An 18,993-nucleotide genomic window follows, 5' to 3' on the forward strand; every position below is an offset into this window, starting at 1 on the left:
AAAGAAAGGTTTTAGTGACAAATCTATAATATGTGTAATATAACAAAAGAATAGAAAAAAAGTGACATTTCATAAAACACTCCCAAATCATATGCCACACCAAAACAAAGAGAGATAAAGATATATATTTATCCTTCTACATCTCTCTATTTCTATATATATATATATATATATATATATATCCCTCTACATCTCTCTATTTCTATATATCTACCTCTACATCTCTCGCTGTGCGTCTCTCTCGCTCATATATATATATTATAGACAAACTTTTTACCAATATTGCTGTATTACAATCTAATCGAATGGACTAACTGCCACATGACCTAAAGAATCTTTGAGCAAAGAGAGCCCGCGCCATTGTGTTATATAAAGGTTGTAAAGGTTCATTGTAGAAATGCTGTACTGTGATCCTCAGTTGTGTGACCTGGGATCGTCCTCCCCATTTGTGGTCTGTAAATAGTCCTCCAGTCATCCTGTTGTATCACAGGTCGTGCTGGTGAAGTGATCGTATAGATCAGTCGGACTCTGTATGGCCGTGAAAAAGTAACAGACCTGGTACCACTGCAGGTAACACCTGGTACCACACAAGAAGCAGGGACCACCTACAAAACGTGGAGCTCCTGGTTCTATTTATTGTTTTTTATTTATTGTTTTATTTATTTTACCAGTCCTTTGACTACAATTTTTTTATAACATTTATCCTGCTAATTTGAAATAAAAAATAATAAGTAACTTTTTGACCAAACACGGAGGCCAGGTCTGTTACTTTTTCACATAAATACAAAGCCCGACTGATCTATACGATCACTTCACCAGCACGACCTGTGATACAACAGGACTACCGGAGGACTATTTACAGACCGCAGAGGGGGAGTGCGATGCCAGGCCCTCTAACTGAGGATCACATTTCACCTCATGTGAGTACAGCATTTCTATACTGCACATTTACAACCTATATTCCACAATGGCGCGTGCTCTCTTTGCTTAATACTTTTTAGATATAAATATGAGGAAGTACCAAATTTCCCATGCACCGCCAGCCTGTGATAAAGGGAAAGCCGGTCTACAAAAAAGAAAATCACACTACTCCACCCAGCGAGTGCGGAAATACGATGGCACACCTTTACCAATGGTACCTTTAACACCTAAAGTTGGGAAGGGAGGATATGAGAGGTGCTTTCATCTATAGTATATACAGAATTTGAGAAGGACAGCACAGATCACCCAGCACATTAAATAGAAGTCCAAGACATGTACCATATCTACGCAATGAACTCCAAAATCTAACTTTTCACAAGCCGAGACCAGACTTGCCTGATTGCAACCTGGTTTTAAAATATGTATACAAGTTGAAAAGTCACATTCGTGTCATATTAACACTATATATGCACATCAAAGTAAATCATGTAACATTTGTTTTAGGATATGATATATGCGATATGGGATGCACTATTTCACAAAAGTCATGCCTCACCTCAAAGAAGAAAAAGCAAAAAAAAAAAACAAACAAACAAAACCAAAACATTTCATATATCCATGCATAAAACAGAACAATAAATGACTTGAAAACAAGAACATACATGCATTTCTTTCATTTTAGGTTGTTCTACATTTATTATTTACAAATGTAAAATCCTATTTGGGCAAGCAACATATTGGCTGTAACCTACCTGCTACAGGTTCACTACTATGGTCATCTTGAGATAAATATAATAATAAAAAAAAAAAGAATGTGTATAGCATTAGACTTAGGATGGCGGCCATCATCAATATGATGTAACATTTTCTAATCTACTTATTCACATAAAATAATGGATCTACTGTAGGTGAGCTAACATTACTGGAGTCAATGCTTTCTATGATAAAACAACATTCACAAAACCTATGGTCTGAAAGAAAAGAAAGCTTGCCCACGTCGCTTTTGCTCTCATGAAGACGCTTTTTGACGAAAAGCCAGCTTAAATGATCGCCGGCGATCATTTATCAGGGAAAGCTGCTTCTAGCCATATATTTCCCCTGCTAGACTGCTGCAGGGGAAACGCATTACATGACGGTTGTCTATTTATCTAAATGACCATGTAATATGTGGTTTGGCTGGGTGTGTCAGAGCGAAAGTCACTATTTGTGAGTGGCTCTCTGCTCTGGTAAATAGAGAGTGGTTCTGGGAGGGGGGGGTCTCTGCATAAGATAACCCCTTTAAGCATGAATTTGGCGAACTACACACTCTGGGGTACATCAAAGATCTAAAATATACAAATGATATACCCTTTTAGATTTGATAACTAGCTCTAGACTGATATTTTGTAAATTGTAGGCCCTCAAATGCTACCCAATATACTGGCAGCAGACTTCTAAAACAGCAGATGTAAGATTGACAATAAGGTTATGTTTACACGACCTATATTCAGACGTAATTCAGGCATTTTACGCCTCGAATTATGCCTGAAAAGACGGCTCCATTACGCCTGCAAACATCTGCCCATTGCCTGCATTGGGTTTTACGATGTTCTGTTCCCACAAGCCTTTATTTTACGCGTCGCTGTCAAAATACGGCGCGTAAAATTACGGCTCGTCAAAAGACGTGCAGGAGACTTCTTGGGACGTTTTTGGAGCTGTTTTTTCATAGACTCTATTGAAAACAGCTCCAAAAACGGCCTTAAAAAACGCTGCGAAAAACACGAGTTTCTCAATAAACGTCTGAAAATCAGGAGAAACATTTTCCCTTGTCCATGTTCACATGACTGACACACACACACACACACACACACACACACACACACACACACACACACACACACACCTTTGTCTCCAGTCACCTGCTTATTCAGCACAGAATCCTAAATAAGTGTTGAAGTGGTAACTAGACCTCAGAAAAATTCTTGCAAATACATTAGGAGTGGCATTTTTAGACCGCAAAAAAATGTGAACATTTTTACCTTGCAATAACTTAATAAGTGTCAACCAAATGTCTCAGAGCAAACACATCTTAAAATTAGCGTGTATAAGGCAAGAGTTTCCCAACCAGTTGCTCCTGAGCAAAACTTGGCTCCCCACTTGATGTCAACTCTAAGGCCTCATGCATGCGACTGTAGCCATGTGCACGGCCGTGATTTCTGGGTCGGCCGGCCACAGAATGACAGCCACCAGCCGACCACAAATCGCGGGCTGTGCACATGGCCGCGGTCATTATTTTCAATTTCCGAACTCCGGGGCCATGCACGGACCGTGAAAACCATGGTCGTGTGCATGGCCCCATAGGCATGAATGGGGCCCCAATTCTTTTCAGGGGAATTGCACCCGCAAAAGCACGTTCGTGTGCATGAGGCCTAAGTACTATTGTGCATTGGTAGGAGTTCATACCCATGACTAAAAATTTTAAGTGGGACCCAAGTAATGAATTACTGTATCAATAATGCAGTCACTTTCGAAGGCGGTGTGCTGAGAACTGCATCGCTGACTTTTAGCTCATCCACGAGCGTTGCAAGCTCCAAAGCATATGTCCCCCCTCTCACACAGAAAATGATATACATACACATATAGAGTTATTAAATCATACCACTATACCAGATGAAATATTACCTGCATACTGTCATTGAACGCAACTCACTATTCGAAGACCAATATTACCAATAATAACACGACACAAGATCCAAATGATACCACCACACCATAACCACAGTGACTGAATAATACCCCCATACGGTTAGTGTATAAAAACCACTATACAAAGACCAATATTACCACCATATATAGTGGCCATATAGTGGTAGATGCCCGTAATACACAGGCGCCCTGCAGACAATATAAGTGATTACAGCTCATTTATATCCAGTGACTCACAGGTGATGTTTTCTCTAAGCAGACTCGTTCACTTTCCTTTTTTTCTCCATCTGACCCAGACCACTGTGATGACTTATTCCAGCCCCGACTAGTCTCTGCAGAATTTGACACACAGTCATGTTTGTTTCTTGCTTTTCCAGCACCCTCACCACCTATACCCCATGCTCTAAACAAGCTCATAATCCACAGTGCCCAAGATGGTAATAATGATCCCTTAGTGCCCGACACAATAAAAAAAAGTGTCTGATCAGTAACTAGGCCCCCTTTGTGCCCCGACACAGTAGTAATGTTTGGTTTGTGCCACTTGTACACAGTTCCCTGTAGATAGTGCCACACACAGCACCCTGTAGATGACGCCACACCACAGCCCCCCTTGTATATAGTGCCATACATCCCCCTCTTGTAGATAGTACTCACAGCCCCCCTTGTAGATAGTGCCACACAGCTGGACAAACAAATAAAAAAAATATTGTACTCACCTAGCCCCGTTTCCGCAACGGATGGAGCTGCTCCACAATCTCCAGACGGGATCCTTGCGTAGGCCGGCGTGATTCAGTGACGTCATCACGCCGTCCTGTGCAGGGATTCTATCCCACCGCCTTATAGGCTGCAGGTCGAACGTGGTCTGCAGCCTAGTGAATGGCGGAGCACGGAGCTACTCCGCCATAGTATTAAATTGCATCTGCATCCTGAGGATTTGAATGTGGCAGTCGCTAGCACCAGGGCCCTCCCCCTGGTGCTAGTAACGCTACCGAGCTGGAGGGGGCATGTGCTGCCCAGCCCAAAAATATTGTGTGCTGGGCAGCACAGTTCCCCTCATGCTGGGGGGGCCCTTGCATAGCAGCCAGGCAGGGGTCCCTGAGAGGATTGGGCCCTGGGCAATTGCCCAGTGTGCCCACCCTAACGCCAGACCTGGTCAAACCATCACTAGAACTTGGTACGAAGGTCAAAACCATATCACTAGGATATGCCAAACCTTCTTTTGATCGGTGGGAGCCCCTCTAGATCTTAAGATTGAAAGGGATCGCAGCGCTGCCTTAGCGTTGAGGCCCCTTCAGTGTTTAGCTCTGCACAGCTGCATCTCGGCCACCCGCTATGCAGGGGACCTGCAGCAAGCCACAATGTCGTTTTCTGCACAACAGGTGGATGGGAGCACCTCAGGTAAAAACGGAGAGGGGGTTGCAGGGCAGCGGCCCCCTCAATCTCAGGATTGGAGCGAATCCCCGACTGCTGGACCTCCAACGATCACAAAGTGATGGCATACCCTACTGATTGCCCATCACTTTGTGCAATAGGAAAGACCCTTTAACACTAGGATAAGAATAATATCACTTTGTTAAAACTTTAACAAGCTATTCTCTTTAAAGATAGTTTGTCGCTCAACACCACCTGCCACATTTATAATTGACTCGCAACCAAGAAAATGTACGGGACCTCTGCACTAAAGGATTAATTACATACATACGTATACTTCTGTTGATGCAGAGCAGTATATGTATTACACATGAGTTTATGCAAGACCAAGCTTCTTACATATACTAAACATCTTACCGAATAATAAAATGATCTTCCCCATTCTTAAATAAACATGAATAAAGGATGTATTACCTGTTTAATTCATAAATATCCTCAATGTTTCCAAAGAGAGCACTGACTTGTTCTGGTTTCATGGGTAGCTCGTGTTTGTCTATGATGCTTCCAAGGTAATCCTAAAGAAAATTTACAGGCATTTAAGTGTTGTGTTAATCATGCCTTATTAGTTTTATTACATAGTTATACATTTATAGGCATGCTACATACAGAATTTTTTTTACAACAATGGATACATTGAGGCTGCAGTTTGGAGCCACGTTAATGTCATTTTTATGTGCAAGATGATTTTAATAACCGAGAAGGGCAATGGCAGAGAAATTAATTTACTACAAAGACCTAAAACAGAATACAGGTACGGTTTATGGCAGCCTGTCATTACGTGCTGAAATAGGAGGTGGATTTCCCTGCCACACTTTATTATAGGAATCACTTGTATAACCATACCATTGAGCACGTACAGTGGTATTATTATACAATGTAATTTGATTTTCCTTTAACCTTCACAACAGCACCACCAGGAGGGATTCCCGACCTCAAAAAGGGACAGGAAACAATAGGAAGCATTTTAAATTCCCCCTCCTTCTTACCCTGTCCAGTTAACACCTGAGACACATGATAATATGCAGGCCAAAAATTGTAATTATTCTTTCAATAAATTTATAGAAAAGGGTGGAGATAACCCAGCGCTGTCGCAGAGTTTTTTTTGTTTTTTAGAAAATATCATTTTTTTATTGTTGTTGACATAACAAAATATTCCATATTACATAACAAAAAACTAAGAAAATGTTGAGAGTTGACATTATATTAACCCGTTAGTGACCGGCCCATCGTGTTTCTACGTCGGTCACTAACGGGCCTTATTCCGATGCCATAGACTTTTTACGTCGCGGCATCGGAATAAGTAAACAGAGCAGGGAGCTGTCAAATCTCCCTGCTCTCAGCTGCCAGAGGCAGTATCGATCTCACCCGTTTAACCCCTCAGATGCGGTGCACAATAGCGTGCACCGCATCCGAGTGGTTTTGGAGAGAGGGAGGGAGCTCCCTCTCTCTCCCACCGACACCCGGCGATACGATCGCCGAGTGTCTGTGTCTCCAATGGCAGCCGGGGGTCTAATAAAGGCCCCCAGGTCTGCCTGGAGTGAATGCCTGCTAGATCATGCCACAGGTGCCTGTCCGTGTTAAACAAAAGTATTGCAGTGTATTATAAATGCGATCGCAGAATCGCATATTATAGTCCCCTAGTGGGACTAGTAAAAAAGTGAAAAAAAAGTTTAATAAAGTTAATTTAAAAAAAAATTTGAAAAAAATGAAAAACCCAGCTTTTCCCCTTACAAAATGCTTTACTATTAAAAAAACAAAATAAAGTGGTATTGCCGCGTCCGTAACGACCCCGACTATAAATCTTTTACATTATTTAACCCACACGGTGAGCGCCGTAAAAAATGTAATAAAAAAACTATGGAAAAATTGCTGTTTTCTGTGAATACTGACTTTAAAAAAATGTGAAAAAAAGTGATCAAAAAGTTGCATCTACTCCAAAATGGTACCAATAAAAACTACAAGTCTTCCCGCAAAAAAAACCCTCATACAACCGCATCGGCAAAAAAATTAAAACGTTACGGCTCTTCAAATATGGAGACACAAAAACAAATAATTTTGAAAAAAAAGCATTTTTACTGTGTAAAAGTAGTAAAACATACAAAAACTATACAAATTTGGTATCGTTGCAATCGTAACAACCCGCTGAATAAAGTTATTGTGTTATTTATATCACACGGTAAACGGCGTAGATTTCAGACGCCAAAAAGAGTAGCGAAATTTCTGGTTTTTTTCTATTTCCCCCCAAATAAAAGTTAATCAATAAATAATATGTGCTATTAAAAAATACAACTTGTCCCGCAAAAAACAAGACCTTATACAGCTATGTCAACGCAAAAATAAAAAGGTTATAGCTCTTCGAATGAGACGATGGAAAAACTTAAAAAATGGCTTGGTCATTAAGGTTTAAAATAGGCTGGTCATTAAGGGGTTAAACAAAATATTATGTAGTACATACACTATCCCAAAAATACTGGAAAATATCACATCGGGAGGGGAGAGAGAGTGAGAAGGAAAAAGAGAAAAAAATAAAATAAATAATAAAATTACTCCTCAAGCAGCTACATTTTAAACCAGTCCTAAAGTATTTTCCTGTTCGGGGGATAGTTCCACTGTCCATCTGTTCCAGATCTTATAAAAAAAATTCCCCTTCCTCTTTAATTAGCGTCAAGTAATATGATCTTTCTAAAAGCAGCACTCTATTCACCTTATTGTGCCATTCTACTTCCCGTGTGAAATATTTTGAGATCCGTTTATAAATGATAACCAATCTTACCAGAAACGAACTAGTTTGCTACAACCACTGTCTTTCAGAAGACCGGAGATGCCAAAAATAAATCGCATCGGTTCGATTGGAACCACTTTCTGAATTAATTTAGAAATAGATGCTGCTACTCCATTCCAGTATCTATGTAGCTTGGGACAATGCCACAACAAGCGGATGAGATCCGCTTGATGTATACCATATTTCTGACAATTATCGTTATTCTTTAACCCCATAACCTATAAGAGCTTCGGTGTATAATAAAGTCTATGATTGATCATAAAACAAATCGGTGATCGTGATTTAATAAATGCTTCTCCAAAATAACCTCCAAAAGGATCCTAATCCCATTTTTTTGTGATTTAATAGGATTTCCTTCATCCCCTAAAAGGAATTTTTTATATAGTGAGGATAAAAGTCCTTTCTTACTTTTTAAACATTCTAACGATTAAAAAGGTGTAAGAACAAACCGTGATTTATATTTAAAGGCCAAAAAGGTTTGTTTTATTTGAAAATATATAAACAGACCGTAATCAGGAACCTTGTAGTCACTGCAGTTCCGTAAAAGTTTTTAGTTGTGCATTATTAAATAAATGTGATTTCCTTGTGATGTGATGCTTTTTCCAAAACAGAAAATCCGGGAGGCCGTCAAACTCACCAATATTCCTATTGTCCCATAGAGGAGCGACTTAAATAAAGGTATTCATTTTTTCAATGAGTTTGACAGCATCCCAGACCCGCTGCTGGTTATCATAAATAGGCCCAAGTCCCAAATCAGGGGAATTCAGAACCTCGGCTTCTAGAGATTCAAATATATTAGATAATTTGTCCCCTAGTGTTTTCAACAAAAATCTATTAACCCCCAGGCCCTCCCAGTCCCGGAACGGAGAAGCTAAAAAGTACTTCCTCCAATCAGGAAGGGCAAAGCCCACTTTGGTTACCGGTAGGGTAAGAACATTATTTAGTATTTAATGCAATTTTTTTTCCTGTTCCAAATTAGGTCATTAGCAATAGCTTCTAGTGTTTTAACATTTTTTCCCGGTAACCAAATCGGACAGTTGGAGAATTTTCTTTATATTTTAGGTTAAAAAAAAACAATTTTGATGAGTGCAATTTTTGCAGCTCCGGTAATTGGTAACTTATTCCATGCTTTAACTTTCCCCCTCTAAAGATGCAAACAGAGGAATTATATTTAGTGTAATGTTGTCAGCGGGGTCCCTAGAAATATTTACACCTAAATATTCAAACAGCTCAGGGAGGAAATCTGATCGGGGTTAACGTCGGCCGAGATAATTAACAAACTAGCTTTTTGACAATTGATTTGAAGGACAGCCCGCTCAAACTATTGGTATAATCAAGTCGACCGAAGATAAATCCCCTATAAACAGAAGAACATCATCTGCATATAACAAGATTTTATTACCTTAAGAACTTATTACCCACTTGGAAACCCACTATATTCTCAAAGGTTATTATTTTCTTTGCTAAAACCTCAATTACTAAAGTAAATGAGAGAGGCGATAGAGGAGAACCCTGCCAGACTCCACTAAGTTAAAGTAAGCAGATTTCTCTGGTCTGTGGTTGCCTATACTGTAATTTAATTCAATTTATGAATTTTTCCCCCGATACCAAATCAACCCAAAATCCTAAAAAGAAAAGGCCATTCCACTGTATCAAAAGCTTTCATAGCATAGATTGAGAGGATAGCACCCTTCTTAGCATACACTTTCCCGTATTGTAAATTAGCAAAGACTCGGCAGATATTCTTTACCATAGCCCTGCCCGTAATAAACCCGGTCTGGTACGGGTGAATTATACTATTCATTTCCTTTATCAGTCTAATGGCCAAAACCTTGGCCAACAGCTTAAAGAGACTCTGTCACCACATTATAAGTGCCCTATCTCCTATATAAGTGAATGGAGAGGAGTGCATCATGCCGATTGGTCAGCGTCATGCACTCCTCTGTACAACGCCCACTTGGTCGAAAGTAAAAGTACGCCCACTTGGGCATTAAGAAAGCTCATTAGCATAAACCAAAATCGCTCCTAACGTTGTGAAAAAAGATCGTTTTTTTTAAATAAAAAGCATTACTGTCACCTACATTACAGCGCCCATCTCCTTATGTAGGAAATAGGGCACTTATAATGTGGTGACAGAGCCTCTTTAACATCAGTATTCAACAGTGAAATAGGCCGGTACGGGAGGGTCCTTATTTTTCTTAGGGATCACAATAATTTCTGTGGCCTCCATAGATTCCGGAAGCCTACCTCTAACATAGGAAACATTTGCGGTTTCCACTAGAATAGGGATTCATTTTTCCTGGTATAACTTCTATAGTTCAAATGAAATTCAGTCTACCCCCACAGCTTTGTTACTTGGCGTTTCCAGCAAGAACGCTCTCAATTCCTCCGATGTGATCAGGTGATCTAACATTGATCTTTGTTTGTTATCAATATTAGGGAATTCCATTCCATCCAGATAACTAGCTATGCTATCCTCAGTCTTTTAACCTAGGTCAAAGCTTTAGATTTTACAAAACTTTACGTCCAATCTATAGTGTTTGAAAAAAAGTGTTCGGACTTAACCACATCGCGGCCTCACAGAACTGCTCCACTGACTGAGGCAGGAGCACTCTCAGCCCAGGTGGTAGAAACAGCTCTGGTTGAATGACCTTCAAGCAGCAAGGGTGTGGGGAATACTTATCGATGATCTTATTGGAATGGGAAATCGCTCCTGTGATTCATCTTCTTGCCATGGAACAGGATTAATAATGGCTCTTGACACCTGAACGTCTTTGTTCTTTTCAGATAGGAGAAGAAAAACATCTACTTACATCCATCGTATGAAATTCTGCTTCCTTTTCATTTTTAGGGGAGGCACAGAAAGAAGGAAGGGATATATGTTGTTGGCAGTGAAATCTGGAGACTACCTTTGGAGTGAAGGATGGTAAACATCTTTGAATAAAGACCCTTTTACACGGCCAATTATTGGGCAAACGATCGTTCATAGAGCGCTCGTTGCTGATAATTGCCGTGTGTAAGCAGGGCAGCAATCAGCAGATGATCGTTCATCGGCTGATCAGATTATTTTAGAAAACTAAAATATTATCGTTGACGGCAGCACATCTCACAGGGAGGCGCGTTTCAAACATGATAATAATGTATGTGGACGAACGATCGCATATTGATATCTTTGTCTTTATTAGTCCTTCTAGGGCTTTCAGTGCTTCTCAAACTGCAGTTAGTTCTCTCATATTTGTGGAGGCTTTTGATCGAGAGATTCCAGGATCCCTGAATCATGTTCTGACCTAACTCGGCTCTTCAGCTAGACTAACTGGCATCTGTGTTTATTACAACTTGATGCTTCTGTGACCAGGGGATCTCATAAGAGATTTTTCTTTTGTTTCCACCACACTGGAAATGGTTTTGCTCTGAAGGGCATCTTCTTTTTGTGGTTTAGGGATAAATGTTGTTTGTCCCAACAAGACAGAAGGAAGTTCTGAAGAGTTCTTGAGTGTGTCTGGGCACATCTGACTGCTGGAGTGGAGGATGTTAGTAACCCCAATACGGACAATATTTCTCTTATTGAAGCAGATGTCTGATAAGTGAAGGAAGTGACGGTCTGGAGTAGTGAGGCTCGCTTCTCTCTTGGTAGGAACGAAGCCTGGACCTGTGAATTCAAGAGAATCCCTAGAAAGATCTTTAATTGTTCTGGAATCAGGTCTGACTTATCTAGGTTGAAAGGCCAGCCCAGGGATGACAACAGTTATTGAGCCGTTCTTAAATGGGAACTAAATTGTTACTCTGAATTTGCGGAGATTAACAGATTGTCCGAGTATGGGATAATTAAGATCTCCTTCTGATGGGGCAGACGAGAGGCCAAACGGTAGGGCCGGAAACTGAAGATGATGAACTGCCCCCCGCCCCCCCATCAACTTTACAGCAAACCTCAGGAATCTTTGCGAGTCTGGATGTATTGGTACATGAAAATATGCATTCTGTAGGTTTATTGAAGCCATGACACAATAGGCTCTGAGAAGATTGATTGTAGAGGCAATCGTCTCCATCTTGAATTTTCTGTACTCAATATGTTCGTTTAGACGTTTCAAGTTTATTATTACTCTAAATTTTATTCGTTTGGGAACTAAAAACAGTAGGGAATAATAACCCTGGTTGTGCTGAAAAACCTGGACTGGAACCACAACCTATTTTTAACGGAGAATACGGAGAATTTCTTCGTGACGAGAAAAAGGGGTTAGTATTTGAGTAATTATAACATTTTCTGGAGGTAGGGAATTGAAATCCAGTTGATAGCTTTGTGACACGATGTTCAATATCCATGCGCATGAAGAGATCCTTGACTATGTCTGGGCGAAGGATTTTAATCTGCCCCCCACAAATACTTGGCCACCGTTGGGCATTTCTGGAGGAAACTTGTCCAGAATTGGCATTAAACATGAACCCTCTGTTCTTCTGTCTCTGATTCTGCCATCTTGGATTGCCCTCTCTCTTCTTAGCTTCTAAGGGTTTTTCCTTTGGTTCCGAAAGGGCCACCTCTGCTGGAACAAAATGGGTATCAGAAGGAGACCCCTTCTCTCTGAGGATATTTTAAGAATATCATCTAATCTGTGGCCGAATAGCCTATCACCCTCACAGGCTATGAAATATAATCTAGATTTAGATCCGGCGTCTCCTGCCTAGGAGCAGTGTTCCCTATAAGGTGCGCGGCCGCGCACCGTCCCCCACTCACTAAACTTCAGAGGCCGCACACTGTCACGGGCGGCGGAGTGAATAGCACCGGAGGGGGTCCTGGTGCTAGCGACAGCCACATTCACTTGTATCTGCATCCTCAGGAATGAATATGAATACTATAGGCTGCAGCCTATAAAGCGCAGGGAGTACTACCTGCGCAGGCCAGTGTGATGATGTCACTGCATCACGCTGGTCTGCGCAGCGCTCCATCCATCGCGGGAACGGAGCAAGGTAAATACAATATTTTTTTTGGGGGGGGGGGGGGGATTGCTTTGTAGCACTATATACACGGGGTAAGGAAAAGGGGGAATTGAAACTGCTTCCTGTCGTTTCCTGTCCATTTAGGGATGGGGAATCCCTCCTGGTGATGTTTTTGTGGAGGTGTAGAGTGAAAATTCTATGCCTGTTAGAAGTGTGAAATATGTAAATATCACTTGCATGAAAAAAAAAATAATAATTCGAAATCAATGAGTAATTTATAGACCAAATGTTACTATTTCTGCATGAGAGAATATAGCACTGCAACTCTGTATCAAAAGAAGCATACGGACAACACAACGTGCTGCAGCTGTTAGTGATAGGGACACGAAGGATAAAGTCCCATGAATCCGCGTCCGCAAATTTGCTCACTTCCGATGGCTAATGGTCGCACGATTTTGCAGATAATACTTGGCAAAATCGTGCGGCCACTGGCCAGCGCAAGGGAGCTGTGTTTCAGCAGCCACTTCATGGGACTATACCTGTTTATTCACAGATCGTAGACATATCGCTGTAGTAAACGTCATAGGATGTGTGAATTAGGGCTGGGAGATTAATCAAATGAATACGCCCCTCAAGGCCTCTGACGATTCAGTTTTTCAACAGAATAGTTAAATACATTCCCTAGTGGTGCCGTGCTGCAGGAAGAAGCTCTGCCTCGTCACCTGCCTGGTCCGCCCCGTCTGAGAAGATGCGCCCCATCGCCTCACCTGCCTTGTTCTGTCCCATGTCTGCCTCTACCGTTTCACCCGACCGTGAAAAACGCTCTGTGTGTCAGCCGAAATTCCTGGCCCGACCACGGTACATATGAACGGGACTCCTGGCATCATAGTCATTTATGGTGCTAGGAGTCCTTGCTTCCCCACGGAACTGCTGTTCTGTACTGAACAAAATTATAAGGTACGGAACAGTAGTTACGTGGGCTATCAAGGACTCCTAGCGTCGGCAACCTCTGGCTGGGCATTCCGATCCTGGAGGAGCCCCTATCTCCTACCATATATGGACCGTGACTTCAGGGTAGGGCTGGGCAATCAATCGAAAAATAACGGAAACCGAAATTCCGGGCATTAAAAAGTCATCATCTTGCGCAGTTGAATCCAATGGTAGAGCAGGGAGCCATAAGGTCCCTGCTCTACCATTCACTATGAGCTGGACGTTCACTGCTCGGCACAGACAGGAGAAAGGCAGTGATGTCATCGTGCCTGTCTGCGCTGAGCCACACAGACCAGAGGAATCTCCTCCACTCGTCGTTGGAACGGGGCTAGGCGAGTATGTATTTTATTGGGGCACTACTGGGGCTTTGTGGGGGCATTATACAGCATGTGGGCAGGTATTTGGTACTTTATACTGTGTGAAGGGCAGCTATGGGGGCAGTTATGTAGGTATTATATTGCGTGAGGACAGCTATGGGAGCCAGTTTAGTGAGCAGGGAAGCGATGGGAGGCATTATACTGTGTGGAGGGCAGCTATGGGGGCATTATACTGTGTGGAGGGCAGCTATAGGGGGCATTATACTGTGTGGAGGGCAGCTATAGGGGGCATTATACTGTGTGGAGGGCAGCTATAGGGGGCATTATACTGTGTGGAGGGCAGCTATAGGGGGCATTATACTGCGTGGAGGGCAGCTATAGGGGACATTATACTGTGTGGAGGGCAGCTATAGGGGACATTATACTGTGTGGAGGGCAGCTATAGGGGGCATTATACTGTGTGGAGGGCAGCTATAGGGGGCATTATACTGTGTGGAGGGCAGCTATAGGGGGCATTATACTGTGTGGAGGGCAGCTATAAGGGCATTATACTGTGTGTAGGTCAGCTATAGGAGCATTATACTGTTTGTAGGGAAGTTAAATGAGCATTATACTGTATAGAGGCATTGTATTATGTAGAGGCAGCTATAGGAGCATTATACTGTGTGGGGGCAGCTATAGGAGCATTATACTTTGTGGAGGGCAGTTATGGTAGCATTATAATGTGTGGTGGCAGCTATAGGGCAATGTACTGTGTGGGAGCAGCTATGGGGGACATTATAATGTATGGGAGCAGTGTCAGGGCTTGTATTATATACAATAGTATACAGCAGGATCATGGGATAAATATTAATTCAATGGCGTAGCATGGAAATAGTGGCGGGGTATGCAGAAAAGGGTGTGACCTAAATAATAGTTCATCGTTATTGAGGTTACATGTTCAATTAATCGTGATTTTGATTTAGGTTATAATCGCCCAGCCCTACGTCAGGGGCTCCCTCTAGAAGCAGAGTCCCCAGCCAGAGCATCGCAAGATCTCTGGCCGGGGACTCCTGTCTTGGGAAAGCCCTTGACGTCACTGTCCATATATGGACAGTGACGTCAGTGGCTCCTCCTGGAGTGGAATCCCTGGCTAAAGCATTGCTGACGAAGTGGCCGGGGACTATGCTCCTGGAGAAGCCCCTGGCGTCACTATCCATATATGGACAGTAACGTCAGGTGCTCCTCCGAGTGCGGAATCCCCGGCCAGAGTGCCGCCAATGCTATGCCCGGGGACTCCGTTCCTAGAGGGAGCTACAGTGGCGCTATCCACAGGGGGGGGGCACTATCTGATAAATGAAATACATCAGTTTTTTCATTAAAAACAAATGGCAAACGCATGACAAATGGCCATTAAAAATGGACAGACTGGAAATGGATGAAAATTTGGAGGCACATTGATGCAAAATGGGCGTGAAAAACTGAGTTTTTAATGGCCATTTTTATTCTCTGGCGTGTGATTGTAGCATAGAAGACTATGATACCAGGAGTCCCGTTCACATATACCGTGGTCGAGCTGACACACGGACTGTTTTTCACAGCCCGATCACGGTCGTGTGAATCCAGCCTTATATCATTTATTTAAAACCCCACCATGGGGTCGGTACTGCACAGGGTCCCGCTCACACTTTAGATACTATAATGTAATCTCTCCCCAAAGCGCCCACTTGGCGCTGTCAGCCTGGTCCGACTGCAATTTCAACTACTCTCGCCTACAATATCGGAGACCGGCTGAGGTGGTGACGGGCAGAAAGGGATGTTAGTGCACGCAGTGCATAATTGAATATAGATTCTGTTAACCTGTTCCCTGCCAGGGAACAGGTTAATAGAAGTTAACTCCTCATTCAGATGAATCAAACAGTTGCAATACTTTCTGAAATAAATCTGCCGTGTGTGAATATACCCTAAGGCCCCATGCACACGACCGTATTTTTTCCCTCCCGTAAATACTGGCGTAAATACGGGTCATTTGTCACCCCTATGTCACCCGTATTTACGGACCCGTTTTCGGTTTCTCTTTACACGTAGAGAGATATTGCACTGCACTAATCGGCAGCCCCTTCTCTTTATCCATCACTGCTCGCCAGCCTCCCCTCTTTATCCAGCACTCATCGGCAGCCTCTTCTCTCTATCAGCACTGGATAGAGAGAAGTGACAGCCCTTTCAGGCAGAGTTTCCACAGCGGAACGCAGCGATAGAAAGAAAAATAAGTTCATACGTACCCCGGCCGTTGTCTTGGTGACGCGTCCCTCTTTTGACTTCCAGTCCGACCTCCCTGGACTAAGTGGCAGTCCATGTGACCGCTGCAGCCTGTGATTGGCTGCAGCGGTCACATGGGATGAAACGTTATCCCAGGAGGCTGGACTGGAGGAAGAAGCAGGGAGTTCTGGGTAAGTATGAACTTTTTTTGTTGCAGGCTTTTGAACGAAACATTAGAAATCTATATTGTGGGCGTCGCACATGGTACTCACTGTCCAGCATGCTAAAAGAGTTACTGCCGATCAGTGCAGCCCCTTCTCTCTATCCAGCACTGATAATTTAACTCTTTCAGCACCCTGGACAATGACTACCGCTGGACAGTGAGTACCATGCGTAGCAACGCTTCCGTAATTACGGGTGCACACACGTAGCCACCCGTAATTACGAGAGCCCCATAGAAGTCTATGTAATGTAATTATGGCCTGAAATAGGACATGTTCTATATTTTTCAACGGCCCGGGCACCTTCCCGTAAGCAAACTAAGTCTATGGGCACGTAATTACGGCCCATAATTACGGGCGTTTTTACGGTCGTGTGCATGGGGCCTATTAAATTTTAGCAACATTGCAATGAATTCCCTTAAAGGGGTTTTCCCATCAGAGACATTTATGACATATCCACAGGATATGTCATAAATGCCACAGACAGACCGATGCGGGTCTCTAGAATGGGGCCCCCTACGTTCTACGTTTTTCTGCTCCCTCTGTCTCACCGACCACTTCATGACTATCGGTCAAAATAAATAAATAAAGATTCAGGGGGTTGTCATTTTTTTTTTACGCCGTTCACCGTGCGAGTTAAATAAGGTTATAATATTTCCGACTTTTACGGACGCGGCCATACCAATTTTTTGTGACTTTTACGTTACTTTAGAGGAAAAGGGAGGTTTTTTGAACTTTTAATATTTTTTTTTAATTTCTTGTACACTATTGAAAACGTTATTTAAATGATTTGTACACATTTTATTGGGCCCCTAATGTATTTGTACCAGCGATTGTCAGATTGCTGGTTCAATACACTGCAATACTAATGCAGTGCATTGTAATTTTTACAGGCTTCTGTTAAGACCTAGGGGTCTCCATTAGGCCCCGGCCTGCCATGACAACCATCGGCCCTCCCCGCAGGGGGAGGTGATGGGCTGTCGGAGGGGGCCGTGTCCCTCTTTCTAACGGCTTAGATGCCGTGGTCTCTATCGACCACAGCATCTAAGTGGTTAAACTATCAGGAATACAGCGATGATATACTGATGACCTATCCGGTGGATAGGTCCAGTTTCCCGGTAGTGGACAATCCCTTTGACTATAGTTTTGCATAGATCCTAACCAAGAAAATGTCTGTATAATTTCCCAAGCCAGCCTCTTCTACAGTCAGTGCAGTGTCCCCCCACAGACACACAAAATCAAAAGACTGCTGACTAATAAGCACTGCCAGATGCAACTTCTGATTGTCTTTGGACCTGCCTGGAATAAGTGCCCAGCCAGTATCCACCTTCAGTTCTTCATTGACCTTGGACTGATGTGCTAATGTGCAGATGAAGCACAGCAGTAAACGCACTGCCATACACAAACTGCATCTCAGTAAATGGGCAATTCCAACTTTGCCTATGGGGCCCTGTGATTTCCATTTACACTCATGTCTATGTAGCCACCTTAAAAGTTAGGGATATAACGAGGTACTTAGTATCAGGTTAACCGAGCAAACTTTTAGCCTTTCGCTCTTGCACTTGGAGGGATGAGGAATTTTCTAACATCTCTCTCTCTCTCTTTAACATCAGTATATAGTCTACAAGCATGCTGATAAATAATAAATATGAAAATAGCAGGAAGTTTTAGTATATATACCTCCACAATACTTCGGAGATCCTGTACATACATCCTCTCGGTTTCTAGAATTTCAAGAACTACACGTTCCACATAATTCAGTTTGTGAGTGATTGAACTAACTTTGGTTCCAAATGGAGAAAAGGATGCGGAGCCAAGAAGGCTAGATCGATTTCCATTGCTCATGGAGTTGCCATTTATCAAACCACTTTGTAATTCCTGGTAATTTGCCTGCAGATTCTCAGGCTCCATGTCCAGAACGGATGTCCTTTGACTCAGTTGCTCATCATCCGACGTTTTACCAATTATATTATCATGGAGTTTGTAACCTTCACTGATCGATGAAGTGGATGCTGTAGAGGTGACACCTAAAGGACACTCGGAATTGTAAAACTCAGCACAAAATGCGGCAGGGCTAGATAGCTTTTCATTGCTGTAGGACGAGGAGACGGACAGCCTTGGGGAGTCTATTAAAATAAAAACAAAAATGATCAATCAGTTAAAAAGACATTTCCGAGCTGTAATGCCTAAATGACATGAACAGTAGGTGCTGATAATATTATACTATGCCAATGTTGGTATAGCAGAGCTTTGGTAACTAAATCAAACCAGTTGTGTATATCATCACATGACAAGGACAGATTATCATTTGGAAGTATTGAAATCCTAAAACTTTTTTCTGCATTTCTGAGAAAAGAAGCACAAAGAGCTCTAATGGGTTTCACATGCTTCTTTATATTCAATTGAATCTTTTGTTGGAGAGTTTGCCCAAGGCATAGTTAGGCTGGATTCACACGAGCATGTTTGGTCCGTAAAG

At 42.5% G+C, this 18,993-nt stretch overlaps 1 protein-coding gene across 2 annotated transcripts in view; it reads right to left on the reverse strand.

The window, feature by feature from the left end:
• The window catches only part of LOC142665278 (pleckstrin homology domain-containing family G member 3-like), an 89,650-nt gene extending 71,135 nt beyond the window's left edge, over window positions 1-18,515 (reverse strand). For both annotated transcript variants that reach the window (XM_075844925.1, XM_075844924.1), the window contains exons 1-2: window positions 18,198-18,515; window positions 5,452-5,552 (exon numbers count right to left, since the gene is read on the reverse strand). In XM_075844925.1, coding sequence (XP_075701040.1) covers window positions 5,452-5,552; window positions 18,198-18,428 — 332 coding nt within the window. In that variant the 5' untranslated portion in view covers window positions 18,429-18,515. The remainder of the gene's footprint in view (window positions 1-5,451; window positions 5,553-18,197) is intronic.
• Between the last annotated feature and the right edge of the window lie 478 nt (window positions 18,516-18,993).

This window comes from Rhinoderma darwinii, chromosome 12, assembly GCF_050947455.1.
Source record: "Rhinoderma darwinii isolate aRhiDar2 chromosome 12, aRhiDar2.hap1, whole genome shotgun sequence".
Lineage (NCBI taxonomy): Eukaryota > Metazoa > Chordata > Amphibia > Anura > Rhinodermatidae > Rhinoderma > Rhinoderma darwinii.